This window comes from Vipera ursinii (genome assembly GCF_947247035.1).
Source record: "Vipera ursinii genome assembly, chromosome: 1".
Classification (NCBI taxonomy): Eukaryota; Metazoa; Chordata; class Lepidosauria; order Squamata; family Viperidae; genus Vipera; species Vipera ursinii.
The window spans coordinates 106,777,933-106,792,378 of record NC_139512.1 but is presented as its reverse complement, the minus strand read 5'-3'; the positions used below and the strand labels follow the sequence as shown (position 1 = coordinate 106,792,378).

At 34.5% G+C, this 14,446-nt stretch overlaps 1 protein-coding gene across 2 annotated transcripts in view; it reads left to right on the top strand.

Annotated features, from left to right (window-relative positions):
- Nucleotides 1-14,446, top strand: part of BRSK2 (BR serine/threonine kinase 2) — a gene marked incomplete at its 5' end in the record, with an annotated part of 480,261 nt that overhangs the window by 435,458 nt on the left and 30,357 nt on the right. For both annotated transcript variants that reach the window (XM_083348467.1, XM_083348466.1), the window contains 3 exons: nucleotides 1,205-1,253; nucleotides 11,655-11,778; nucleotides 13,024-13,204. In XM_083348467.1, coding sequence (XP_083204593.1) covers nucleotides 1,205-1,253; nucleotides 11,655-11,778; nucleotides 13,024-13,204 — 354 coding nt within the window. The remainder of the gene's footprint in view (nucleotides 1-1,204; nucleotides 1,254-11,654; nucleotides 11,779-13,023; nucleotides 13,205-14,446) is intronic.

The following is a 14,446-nucleotide window of genomic DNA, read 5'->3' as shown; positions in this document are numbered from 1 at the left end:
CTTGTTGAGACTGGTGTTATGTAAAAAACAACACCCAATTGCACTATTAAATTTAAAAAACCCCACCCCAGATTGAAATGGTTGTTCTTGTGAACACCATTGAATGTGGTAAAACTGTGTTTTTTAAAACAAGTTTATTAATGGTTGGAGGTTTCCTTATTATTAAGGAAATAAAATTCAGGACAGATATAATTGAAAAGTGTAGCCTTTCTATGGCCCAGAAAGATCGTAATTAAGAATTAATACCCTACATGAAGCTCCTAAACAATCAGAATAAACTTTCAATCTGATTAATACCTTTCTACACATAGTGGAATTCACGTAGTATTACACATTGACCCAGTACAGTATGTCCTTTTTGGAACAAAGGTAAATGATCCATAATTGTGTGATTCATGATTTAGTTGGTGCGTGTTAATCATGATACTATGTTGAATTAAAAAATCATTGGCAATTTCAAATAATTTTGCTAAACCTACAGAATTCTCAGTAAAATCATTGTTATTTAATAAAGCTAATAATTTCCTATGAAGCATACCAAATAATGTAAAGTCCATTTTTCAGTTTTCTTTCATGTCCTATGAGCTGAGATACACTAATCTGTAGGTAAGGCACTGCCTGTACTAGACAAATGTGCCAGGGTCCCAGTGTTGCTTCAGTTTCTGAAAGGACACAAATGTTGTTTTTCTAGGTCCATATGTAAATAGGAAAAACATGTCTTATCAATGAAGATTCCCACATTTTCAAATCTAATACTGGTTTAAATAAGTGCATAGAGTATTGCTCACTGACTCATTTCTATCTTGGCTTGTTCTGCACTGACATATTGTCCACTTTGAGATTACTTCGGTTTCAAGGGAAAGCAGGAATAATATACAATTTTTAACAAGTAATCAGGCTGCTCTTGCCATATGTACGTATCATGCACTAAATTTTAGTTGTCTGCATATTAGAGCCTCTTGTACATAATGCAATCAACTTAAGTATGTTGAGATACTTGAGGGAATCAGCACCTCAATTGATAATTTATAAGAACTAAGTTAATTATTCAAGTTAGCTACATTTAAATGCAATGTTAAAGCATAGATTATTAGAAATTGAAACAGTTACAAATGCTTGAGAAATATTCATGGAGTAAAGGAGACTTTATTTCCTTCTTTTCTTCTTTTCTTTTTTCTATTTGTCTGTGTCTGGATATATATAGTACCTACGCCAGAAGAGATGTCCAATTTAACTCCAGAATCTTCCCCAGAGTAAGTAATTTATTTTAGTGTTATAGATATCACTGCTAGTTTGATTTCAGTGCATTTGACAGAAAAATTGCAGCAACATGGAGTATTGTACTCCCACATTTCTAACAAATTAAATTACCCAGCTTATAGAAACTACAATAAAATATGCAAATAGGTAACATAAACTTTAGAAATGCTGTTCTTTCAAAGAATATTTTTAGTAAACTTAACTGCAATAGTTCAAAGAAAGAGGTAAGTTCACTTGTCTATCTGATTAAGTTTGAAAATTATTTGTGACTCCAAAGTGACCTAATAGTGAGGTATGCATTTTTATAACAGTGGAAAACATATCTATTAGGCTATTCAATTTGCAATCTTCTGAATCATATCTAAGTCTATTATATTGTGGTTAAAAACCAATTCATAAAAATGACAGTGGTTGATCATTATACTGTATGCAGTGTTTCTCATAACCTCAAACATTTTAAGCAAAGCCTTTACTGTACACATTATTCATTTTCATAATTAATTGATATCACTCCAATTTCACTCCTGCTTGCATCACAACTCTTCCCTTAGGTATTGTAGGACCTGTAGTAACATTAATCCCCAAATTCTCATTTCATGTAAAAGGGAAATAAAATCAGTTGTTTTCAACCCTCTCTACATCCATGTCTTTTCTTCATGTTGCATACATATGTACAGTGCTTTATATATATATAAAAAAGTGACGGAACTCACACACGTCCTACAACCCGCCTTGCCTACCCTATAAGGTTTAACTTTGTAGTTGAAAAAAACCCTCTTCAATTTTTAGTGTATCTAAAAGACTAGGATTTTGTTCAAGGTAAGTTAATACTATTAATGTTACCATGCACTGTGTGGCTTTAAATTACAAGAAGGCATTTTATTAATCTTTTGGGACATTTACCATGGCATACCCATTTAGTTTAATGAGAGGAAATGTCAGCTTTCTATGTGGAATGAAATTGGCCCAATAAAAAAAAAATTTGGTTGCTTGTAAAAGATTGAATTATTTTTAAGAAGTGGTCAAACAAGGTGGAAAAATTTACATTTGGAGTTTAATATGGATATTGACTTGAAACAAATTAAAGTTGAAACTTTGTCAGTGAACAGATTATCTTTAATTTACTTTTAAGTTAAACCCAATTTAATAAATAGATCTGATTAAACCTCATACTGTAGGTCTACCTTTACATCTGACCAATACATAATTAATAATATTAATAATAATAATACCTCCAAATCACAAGATATTGGTTTTATTCTTAATCTTCCCCTCTGCAGTTTGAGTATAAAGTATAAAAGACTAAAAAGACATTTTCGTAGACATCCCAGCCTTTGAACTACCCAAGGAACCAAAACAGCAAAGTTTCACTGTCGGTTAAGCTTCCACGCCAGCCACCTTTCTTTCCTCTTGCTTAGCCTCTTTTTAACCGCACACCCCACCTTTTGTAAGGGAAGCCAGAAGGCTCACTCACCCTGTCATGAAAGATGGCCTCCATGTTCATGTGTCTTCCACCGCCACCATCGGCTTCCACACCACATGGTTCAACCTAGCCAATCAAGCTACGCTCTGGCTGTGGTGCTCCAGCAACTCATGGCTCCTCCTAGAGGAGGCAGACAGCGCCAGCAGGACCCCGCTCACACCATACCGCCAGCAGGGTATTTTCAAAAGCAAACAAGGATAAGAAGGGCAACAATAGGAAAAGAGTGCAACTCTGGAAAATCCATCAAAAAAAGGTGCCGGAACTCTGTTCCGGTGCATTCTATGACAAAAAAGCCCTGCATATGTATAATCATATGCCAAAAACCCTCTCCAAACAAACAGGTTTCAGGGGTTTGTATGAGGTAGATCTAAAAAGGCTTTGAACCATCTTTCCCTCGAAAAAACTGAAGGTGAGAAACTGAAATTATTGCAAACAGGGGGGAAGGTTATCAACAAACTCTTCAGAGCCAAAGTATTTTAAATAAAAGCTTCAATGTTATTTCTATACCAGCTCATTTCACAAATTAACCAGTTTAGCTAGTGATAATAAGGTAAAGGTAAAGGTTCCCCCGCATATGCATGCTAGTCGTTTCCAACTCTAGGGGCCGGTGCTCATCTCCATTTCAAAGCCGAAGAGCCAGCGCTTGTCCGAGGACGTCTCCATGGTCATGTGGCCAGCATGACTAGACGCCAAAGGCGCACGGAATGCTGTTACCTTCCCACCGTAGTGGTCCCTATTTTTCTACTTGCATTTTTACGTGCTTTCGAACTGCTAGGTTGGCAGAAGCTGGAATGAGTAACAGGCGCTCACTCTGTTACGCGGCACTCGGGATTCGACCCACCAAACTGCCAACCTTCTGATCGACAAGCTTAGCATCCTAACCCACTGAGCCACCGGCGTCCCTTTTAGCTAGCGATAATACAGGAGCACAAAAATCCAGATGTAGATCCCTCATATGCTTTTAGTTTCTTGATTTTTGTTAAGAAAATGCCAGTTGAGCTGGGACTACCTGAATATATCTACCTTTATAATACCTAATAAAGTTAACTGATTACAGATATTAATGCTAGCACATTAAAAACATGAGAAATTATTCCCGGTGTACGTTTAATTAAGATGTTGTTCAAATCTAGCTTGTATTTAAATGCTCTTTTAAAATTTTACCTGCAAATAATTATCCAGGAATGGTAGGGGTTCCTACAATATCCATAGCAAATGGTTTATTGGTAATTATTTCATTGGCATATAAAATATGATCTTTGACCTGTCAATGAATAGTAGTAGAATAGGAAAGTAGAAGATAATGAAAACAGTAAAAAATAAATTTTGTAATGTAAGTTGCCTCTTGATTATTATTTTTTTAAAAAAAAAACATGGTCTTCTCTCTTCTTTCACTTCCCTTGTCTCAAGGATTTTTTATCAGTATGTGAAACGTGTATGTCTGTAATTCCTTTTCTTGCACATCTCATTTTAAGGATGCTGGATAGAAGTCAAGGAGTCTTAGTAGGCAGTTTGAATGCAACTCAAACCCTAAGGCTCTTTTCCCTTCTCCAATATAATTGCTGAATTAATGAGTTCAATTGGATAGCACCCTGCAGTAAACATAATAGCAGTTGTAAAAAATAATGAACTGTATTTTTTATTTCAGCCATTGAGGCCTTTATGTCCATGGCCACGTTGGAGTTTAGTATTATTTTTGCTTTACTAACAGGATGTTTCAATGAATTATTGGACTCATGATTGAAATTTTAACATGAGTGTACTCCCTTTGTCTGTGGCCGCATCTTTTAATGTACCTATTTTGTTTAATGGTTCAGATGATTGGATATTATATATAGATAATATCTACATAATGTGCCAATTATTTGTGGACAAACCTAGACAAATTAATAGAAATTAAGTGAATATATTTTATATATGTTCTGGTGTGAAGGCTCCATTAATGTATCAATTTTAAAAATAACTTACCATAATCATCCAACCTTAGACGGTATTATCCATAATAAGTAATAAACTGGTATCTCCATCCTAAATATTTTTGAATCTCTTTCCAGTATCAGTATTCAGTTAATCAAGCTACACAATTTGAATTTGCACGGAGAGACACAGGGTATCAAGCCCTCCCTGTGTCTATGCATTTGAAACGTGTGTAGAGGGAATTTCACCCTTGTTTTCCCTTTCCCTGAATTTTTATCTATTCTATGTATCAAATTTAGAGACCATCCATCTCAGTCACAGAGCAACTCTGGGTGTTGTACAATTAAATCACAGCTTTGCATTCATCTAATGTGCTGATTTCTAAAGACACGTATCACACCTGGTGAAAAGGGCAGTTTCTGCTCCGAAGAATTTTAATTACACGGTTGCACATCTAAATAGGACTAGTATTTTTTTTTTACAATCTTATTAATATGTTCAAAGATGAGGTAGGCAATTGAGGGTAGAGGTTCAAATCCAGCTTCCAAACCTCAGGGCTGCTCTTTCTAAATACTTTGAACTGTGAAATAAATGGCTACCATAGTTTAAGCCCTAAATAATAATTCCCCCAGTCTGGAGTCTGTTCTCCAGAAAACAGAATATTTTGGTTGTGTTCACTTTGTGTTATCATTGTTTCCAGTATAGCCTTATCCTCCCAAAATTGTTTTCAATTTCTGACTACCAAAGGATTGTCCATCTGTGTAGGAAGATCATCAAAGAACTGATTTGCATAAATAAAATAGGCTTCCGAACAAACATGTTTCTGGATTGGAAGCTTCTGAACAGAGGTCGCTCCTGCAGATAGCCATATCTACGTATCTATGGAGATTCTCAACCATCCTGGTCATGGTTGTCCCAAAGGTGCTTTTCAAAAGGCAACTGGTCTTCCTTGGTATTTGCCTTGAAAGCATTTCACTTCTCATCCAAGCTTCTTCAGTTCTGCAGACAAGCAAAATCAATGGGGGGAACCAGATTCATTTAATCACTGGGTGATTCATTAAACAACTGCAGTGATTTGCTTAATAACTACGGTTATTAAAGTCATAAAAGTGGGCGGAACTAACTTAACAACCACCTTGTTTACCAACGGAAATTCTGATCCCAATTATGTGGTTGCAAGTCAAGGACTCTCTGTACCTAATTCCTATAAACGTAAGTGCAGTTGGAACCAAAATATATATTGAATTCCACCATAAGAAATAATGAATGGAGAACAAATATACTCTATCTAGGAGTTTTATTAACTACAAAGTCCCAACAACTGACTAAAATAAAATAGAGCAATTTTCACTAGTGGTGCCAGAAGTTGGAATTAGGCTGATTTACAGCAAAGTTTCAGTTCAGCAAATTTCTAATCATTGGCTTGTTGACAAAAGGGTTCACAGGTAGCCACTGGGATTACAGATTACAGAAATACTCCTAAAACCTAATAGAAATTTTAGTTGATTAAGTTCTTTAAAACACAGGTCCCCAACCTTTTGGGCACCAGGGACCGGTTACGTGAAGAGAGGTTTTTCCATGGACCAGAGGGTGCGTGGTTTTGTGTGCTGCCTGTATCCCATGGATTGGGTTTTGCTTGTTTGTGCAGACCAGTTGCTGGATGCTGCAGCCCAGTACCGGTCCATGGACCGGGGGTTGGGGACCCCTGCTTTAAAATATATTTTAATCAATAATTGACAAAAAAGGGAAATTTTCATGGAAGACTTTAAATTCAACTTCATTATGCTATATACTCATTAGTATGTCTTCTTGCTTTCTGCCTTAACCAAATTTTTGTTGCCTGAGGACAGAGCAGACTGAAGTTAATTCTTTGTGTTAATTCTATATTTTAAGATATCTCGTATTTAGAAATTCAAGTTCTTCTGAATCTTACTATTGCCTTTGCTTTTTTTTCTTCCTGCTTTCTCTTTTCTCATTGGATTCAATTCTCCTCTCAAAAATGAAAATAAAAGAGCTACATGGAGAGAGGAGCATTTTGACTTAAAATGGTATTTTGCACGTGTGTATGTTTATATTTAAATGTATTAGTGACACAAACATTTTTTTTTCCTTTCTAATTCCAGTATATAAGGTTATAGTACTTTAAGTGGACAGGAGTTTTAAATTTAGCTGTCCAGCTTCCAGTTAGGAAAATGATGATTTAACCATCTCTGCAGCAAAATGGTGTTGCAATTTGCTTTGTCCCCAGTTACTCAAAGGGGCAATTTTTCTTCCACCAAAATTAAGGAGGGAATTTGAAATCAGCCTATATATCCTCCAGACTGTCTTTCCTTATGAACAAGTCACGGAAATGGACATTTCCCTGATCAGCAAGTTGAGTTGAGAGACAGGGAGGCAGGATCTTCCACCAAGTTCATAGCTGTACTATAGCCTAAATTTAAGGGCATTACAACTGACTTTCCTCATTTCTAATGCACTTTGGGGATTATAATTTTGTTTACAGTTAAAGAGAGGCTTTAATAATGATTTTCATTATTTCTGGGGTTGTAATATGTAGAAATATCAGAACTTCATCAAACTTTGCTTGCCTTGCAAAAATCTGAGAACCAAACCAAATATTTAAATGGAAAGAAATTTCTCTTTGAAAGAATGAACAGAAAGAACTTCTTGTGTGGGAAACTGTTTTGTTTACATATCAGCCATAGGATAAAACCTTGAAGGTCGATTAGCAGAGCATAAGATGGGTACTTTAGAGGAAATATTTGATTATGGGCCTGTGAAGTGTTTGGACTTTTTAACTCATTACTGGAACCAGACATTACCACTGAAGATGAACTTTGAAAAAGTTTCACTTCTCATCTAAGAAGATTCTTCAGTTGTAACTGGGGGCAACTGAGGTGGATTTGCTGGATTCACAAATGCAATTGGATCATCATTCAAAATTTGAAAAAGACATTGTGGATTATTCTTCAAATTGAAATACAAGAGATTTATTGGAGTTACTTCATGGAAACTATAAGTGGACTTGAAAGGTGATAAGAATTTCAAGAGAAAAGAAAAGATACTAGAGGAAATCAGAACTCAGAATTTCATTTATTGGATATAAGGATGGTTAGAAGGGAGAAGGAAAAAATATAAAATTACTTTATCTAATTATGGTTAAATAATGAGTTCTTATTTCTGGTAATGTTAAATGGTTATCTGGATTAGATAGTGTTTCTTTTGGAAATGTCTAATGGTTATTGGGTTCATTTTTGATATCTGCATAAGGGGTGATTATTTTTTGGTAATATTTAATAGTTTTTAATTTCTATTTCATAATGTTCAAGTGTTAAGAGAGGAATGCAGGAAATGTAAATTAAAAAGGACACTATACATTTATGTTATTAGGTATTTTGCTTGTTTTTACTGGATCTTTGCTGATCAATAAGAAGAGCTAAATATTTAGAAATGAGTTTCTAGAAAATTGGGTGAGGTATGATGAAATGAAGAAATATTTTAAGAGAATGGATGACTTGTTAATGAAGCTACTTTTGAACTTTTTACAAGAAACTAGGAGAAATGTAATTTTGAATTTGGGATTTGATGATTAGGATTATATAGGATTATAGAAATCATGAAGACTATTGTTAATTTTAGAGTAAGAGTTGGATGTACTTTTATCTCTATCTACACCAAAATCCATTCTTTTTCTTTACTTATTCATTTTCTTTCTTTTTTTTTGCAGATTTATCTCACTTTTTGTCAGATTCTTTCTTATTTATTATCTTTTAGCCATACTGTAGTAATTAAATGGTGCAATAATTAAAACATTTCATGTCTCCCTTTTTTTAAAAAAAATCTAGATCATTTATTTTGTTGTTCCATTGGAAATGTCATAGATTTGTTAATCAAACTAACAATAATCTTAGCAGATTTTAAATTTTTATTACTTCCTATTTGACCAGCCCATTCTCTGGATAAAAGATCTTTCATATCTGCATGGATGTGAATTTCATATAAAAATAATAATCAGATTTTTAAACACCTAGTTATTGGCTGCATATCTAAGGCCTTTCACATTCAGGGAAACAATGATGATATAATCATCAAACAAAGATGATATGAATGAAAAAATAAGAAAATATATTCTGCATGATTAAGTTTTTTAAAAATGAAATAATAATGATAATCACAAAATGTATAAAGCAGACATGTCAAACTCGCAATGTCACGTGACATCACGTGACATATCAGAGCTTTTTCCCCATATAAGTGTATATATGGGGTGGGCGCAGTTCCCTCGTGTCGCACCCGACCTGCGGGCCGGCAGTTTGACACCCCAGGTTTAAAATATTAAAAGAAAAAAAAAAAAACATGAAAACCACAAGTAGTAGAAAATTCAAAATATTGAATAAGAAAATTTAAAATAATAAAAGAGCTCAGAAACAAAAGAGAAATATAAGGTTTAAAAAAACCAACAACTACTAAAAATGCACAACAAGAATTTGCCCCCTCAGTCTCCAGCAGTATTAGCTTATCTCTATGCCATTTGCATAGAGGATCAACACAAAAGATGATGATCAAATCAATACCCTTTTATACAAGGATACAATGTGGTTGCATGTAGAAAGTGAACAGGACTTTGAACATAATATCTCTTGCCTGATTTAATCTCTCATCCAGCACATATCACTGCCCATCTCTTGAAAAAGTATTTTTCTTGACCAAAGTACAGCCTTTGGGTCAATAACTTCTTTACACCAGACTTCTGTGATCTTGATCAATGTAAATAATATTTCAATATAATGAATTATATTGTATAAATTATAATTATATTATATAGCAGACTCTGTACATAAATGGGTCGTGTCACCTTTTCAGCGTATGGGGTATGTTGTTTATTAGAATTCTGAAGCTGGTTGTTCCTTTTTAAAAAATGGGACTCAACATTAATGCTTTTAACTTTAGCCTTTTCTGATCTAAATTATCACATCTCTTCATCTCCAAAAAGGGTTTCCATCTTGTCCATCACCCTGTGGTTTTTATCTGCATGAATTCTGTCTTTCTTAAAAATACAAAAAAAAACCCTGTAACTCATAAAAAAGAGCTTTCACTGAGATGAACAAGTTCTTAAAGCTATTATTCCATCACATTCTCTGCTAAATTATCCTCTGAGTTAATATATATATTCTTCAAAGAGCTGTTCTATTTTGTGTATTATTAAAAAAAAACCCTCTGTATTGCAGAGTTCAAGGTTATGCAGCATCATTGGAAATATAAAATCTTTATAATCTTTATTCTAGAATCATACAATCCTTTTTTTATACTCCAGTGTAGTACCCTGGTTTATTTTGTTACAGATAAACGTAAATCTGTCCCTTGCAATTTTATGTCTGAGTAGATAGTAAATCGTATGCTTTCAGTGGTATCGTATTCTCCCTAATAGAAGCAGAACCTGAAGAGTTAAAGCATTATCAAGAGGTGGAGATATCTCAATGGATGGGAAAGTGTATATATGCTGTAGGAGAAAGAAATATGTAGTTGTTAAAATGTGTAATGTACATATATGCAAAATGGCAGTTTATTATGTGCACATAACCATTAGTAATATCCATCTGATCTGTAGCCCATGAATCTGCAGTTTAAAAGCACACAATATGCTGGAGAGTACACTTCTGTTGGGAGATAGTAATATATAAGTGGTCTTAAGATTGTTAGAAGCCTACAGGAGTTCATAATAAGCAATCTTTATGCACACATTCATAGATTGTCCTGGAGAAAATTTATCAATGTAATTGCTAAGAGTTAACATCGATTGTGTGTCTGTGTGTGTGTGTGTGTGTGTGTGTGTGTGTGTGTGTGTGTTGAGGAATAGGAAGACAGATTCAGCACAGCTTGCTTTGAATATTCTGAGGCTTCCTGAATCAAGTAGCGTATTTCAGAAAGACATGCTCAAATCAAATATCTACTCCAGATTTCTTAATAACCTGCTTAAATAAGTGGCTCCTTTCCCTGTACTGTTCCTTATCATCATCTTTGGTTTGTGGATATTTTAAGCAATTCTGCTTAAAATTCTCAGCCCTCCCTATTAGGGAGAAAGAGAGAGAGATTTACCAAACTGTAATTGTTTTGTTTTGTCAGGCAGGGTAGGAAAGAGAGAGATGAATGCATGCATGTTCTTTTTTAATGTGTCTTCCCTTTTACACACACACCTCCTCCAAAATAAACTAGTTTTCCTTTTGTCTATAGAGGGATGTATCAGTATTAAATAACCTCAAATATGCATTACAATAGTAACTACCGTAATTCACAGGATCACTACTAGTGTTATGTCCTCCCAGAGTTTTGGAAGAGCAGAGGGTAGAAAAACTATACCTGTCAGAGGACATGGGAAAGGAAAAGATGCATAAGCTATGGGCACACTTCTAAATAATACCCCCAATGGGAATTACAGTGTTTTTCTCTAACCCGCTGCCTGTTCTTTCTTATACAGCTTTCTCACAGTCATATCCATTACTAATTTGCTCTACTAAATTCACACAAATAACATTTAACCTTCCTTTTCTAACTTTTTGACTTGTTAAAATTTAAGCTGTAGCTACAGGATTTTTTGACGTGGTGAATGACATAAGGGTAGGTGATAAGGGTAGTCTCAGTCTCTGGAATGAATTCTTGGCCAACTTAAGTTGCATAAAAACTACATTTGTGTGTAATTTGTTATTGTCATTTTCTATCGCAATTCCCTATGATACCTATATTTTCATCACTTCGCTTAGATGATGTCCCTCCAAGATAGAGGGTGACAAAGTGAAATAGCTTGTGTTTATTGTGAGGCTTCCCTAAAATTAAGCCAGATTCATTTATGAACTGAACATGAGATGAAAGCTATGTCATGGGGGAAAACATATCAGTTCTGTGATTTGAAAGACCTATAGTACAATTCTATGCTGTTTCTAATTTTTATTTGTCTTTTCCTGTTTTTTCTTTCTCTTTCTCATCATATTATATTCAGGCTTGCCAAAAAATCCTGGTTTGGTAATTTTATCAACCTAGAGAAAGAAGAACAGATCTTCGTGGTTATTAAGGACAAACCATTGAGTTCTATCAAGGCTGATATAGTACATGCATTTCTGTCGGTAAGTACAGAAAGTTAAAGGCAAACATCCCATTCAGTTGTATGAATAAACATTCAAAACAAGATGTCAGCCACAAATGACCTACTTTTCCATAATAAAGGTAACATCTTTATCGAAGTCTGGTTTGTCTGTTGTGCAACATCTCTTACTTTTCTTGGCAACAATCTGAAAGTGGTTTGTCATTGTCTTATTCGGGGGTTAGTTCATTATTATTTCCAATCTAGGGTATAGTCTCGATGTATGCAACCTAACTGCTTTATTTCTGAACCCAAAGAAAGACACATGGAATTTAAAAAGTGACTTAATCTGGCACATAAACAAACACTCCTTGGAAAGTCTAGTTATGAGAACTCTGCAAATACGATCTCATTTCAGTGAACCAAGATCCCATCTTCATCCTGAACTGTGATTTTAATTGTGTAGATGCCTTCCAGCTCCTCTTTTTTAAAAATGCTACTTGTTTGTGTTTTTTATTTTTAATTATTTCCTCCTTATTTGCTTGTATATCCATATATTTCCTAATTGCATAGTTTCTATTTTCTCATGAGGAGAAACATATTTCTTTCTTACACCTTCTGTTCCTTCTTTTCTTCTCTCTCTCTCTCTCTCTCTCTCTCTCTCTCTCTCTCACACACACACACACACACACACACACACACATTCAAAAGAAATTTTGTGATCAAACTCATTCAATTACAGGAATTCAAATGATCATTTATCTGAAAAGACGAAGCTGGTAATTATTACCGTCCCATAAGGAACTAAAAAGACTTGGCTCAGGAATGCTCTGTTCATACTAGAGAAAAGAAAGCAACATCTTAAAGGGCCAGAAATGGAGGAAAGAAGCCATTTTAAAACAAAAGATTGAAGTGGGGAAAAGGCAACTGGGAAGCATCAGTAGTTTGCCAATCATATTCGGCAGTGTAGCTGAAATTGTATATAAATTAGAAAACATAGGTAAGCAACTTAAATATTGCATTATAATTGGACGATGAAAAGAGGTCCCAGTGAAGGAAAGCAATTTCTTTTTAATATAGATGATCTATATAGTTTGAATAGTGTTTGTAGATTCTTAAACAACCATAAAGTAAGTAAATGAGAAGTTCATTGCCAATTATTTCAGAATTAACTGAAAAGTGTTCTTCTATCTCCTTTCAAACTGTAAGGGGAAAAACAAAAACTTTTCAAAGATGATCCTATCGGGCTAGCAAGATTGTTTTCCAATTATCATTTTGTTTGGTCTAGATTCCCAGTCTCAGTCATAGTGTCATCTCCCAAACAAGCTTCCGTGCAGAGTACAAGTCCACAGGAGGTCCTGCTGTCTTCCAGAAGCCAGTGAAGTTCCAGGTAGACATTACATACACAGAAGGTGGGGAGGCCCAGAAAGAGAATGGGATCTACTCCGTCACTTTTACACTTTTATCAGGTAACTGATAAATATTTTTATTTATTTATTTTAAATTAAGCTAAAAGAAATAAATAATTGCCTCAAACCTGCTGTCCGGGTTTGTGTGGAGAATATAGATAGGAGAAAAGGTCTACTTCCAATATTTTTCCAACATGTTAATGCGAAAGTATTCAAATAGAGTACTCTGAGTGTTAGAAATAAGTAATTGCTTCCATTTCCTAGTGTATAATTATCTTATGGACACATGGGAATAAATAATTAGTATAGCTTGCATAGCTTAATATAAGATGTCCGTCATCTATAATTTAGTGTTTCCTCAAAGAATCAAATGGTTATGTAAAAAGAACAAAAAACCAGGAAAGCCGGTGTTTTTCAATACTTGAAATAAGAGGGATTAATTGAAATGTCTTAGAACTCCATAAAACTTTATGTACTAGAGGTGAGCTTGACCAGTACAGACACTGAATAAATCTAATTTTATTGCCTTCCTAAAATTTCAGGACTTGTGTAAATTATCAAGCACTTCACAGACCTATTATGTAGGTCAAGTGGCATGAGATATTCTTGGTAGACATAATCTCTGTATGTTACAAATCTCTGTATGTTACTCACATTTTGAAACTACCGTACTCACTTAAAAATATCTTATTACTTTTTTTTCCTTTCAGTTCACACAATAATGACTTGTATTGTGTGTTTAGTTTCATGGCTAATAAATTATGCAAGCTCTCATAAAAAATAGTTCTTTAACCTACACATTGGCTTACGTTGGTGAGAAAAGCTATTCAGGATCCCTAAAATGAACCAATCCTCTCTGTGGAAAGCAGATAAAAATGTGTAGTAACCTACAGACAAACCAACAAAATTAAGAAAGGAAAATAGAAGCTTTAGTATGATTAAACAATGTATAACTTTATTAGATCTATCATGAACTATTGCTATTAGCTTTTATATTGATACCACCAAAGGTACAACACCTAGAGAACTGGTCATTTTTACTAACTAGACCAAAAAGAGAGAGAGAAATTAAAATCTCAAAGAACAATGAGATGTCATATGGGCAAAAGAAGTGAGATACATGACTATGGAGATTCTCAGTCATCCAGGTCATGGTTATCCCAAAGGTGCTTTCTCAAAAGACAATTGGACTTTCTTTGTTTTACCATGAAGACGTTTTGCTTCTCATCCAAGGAGTTTCTTTAGTTCTGACTGTCAGAACTGGCGAAGCTTCTTGGATGAGAAGCAAAACATCTTCATGGA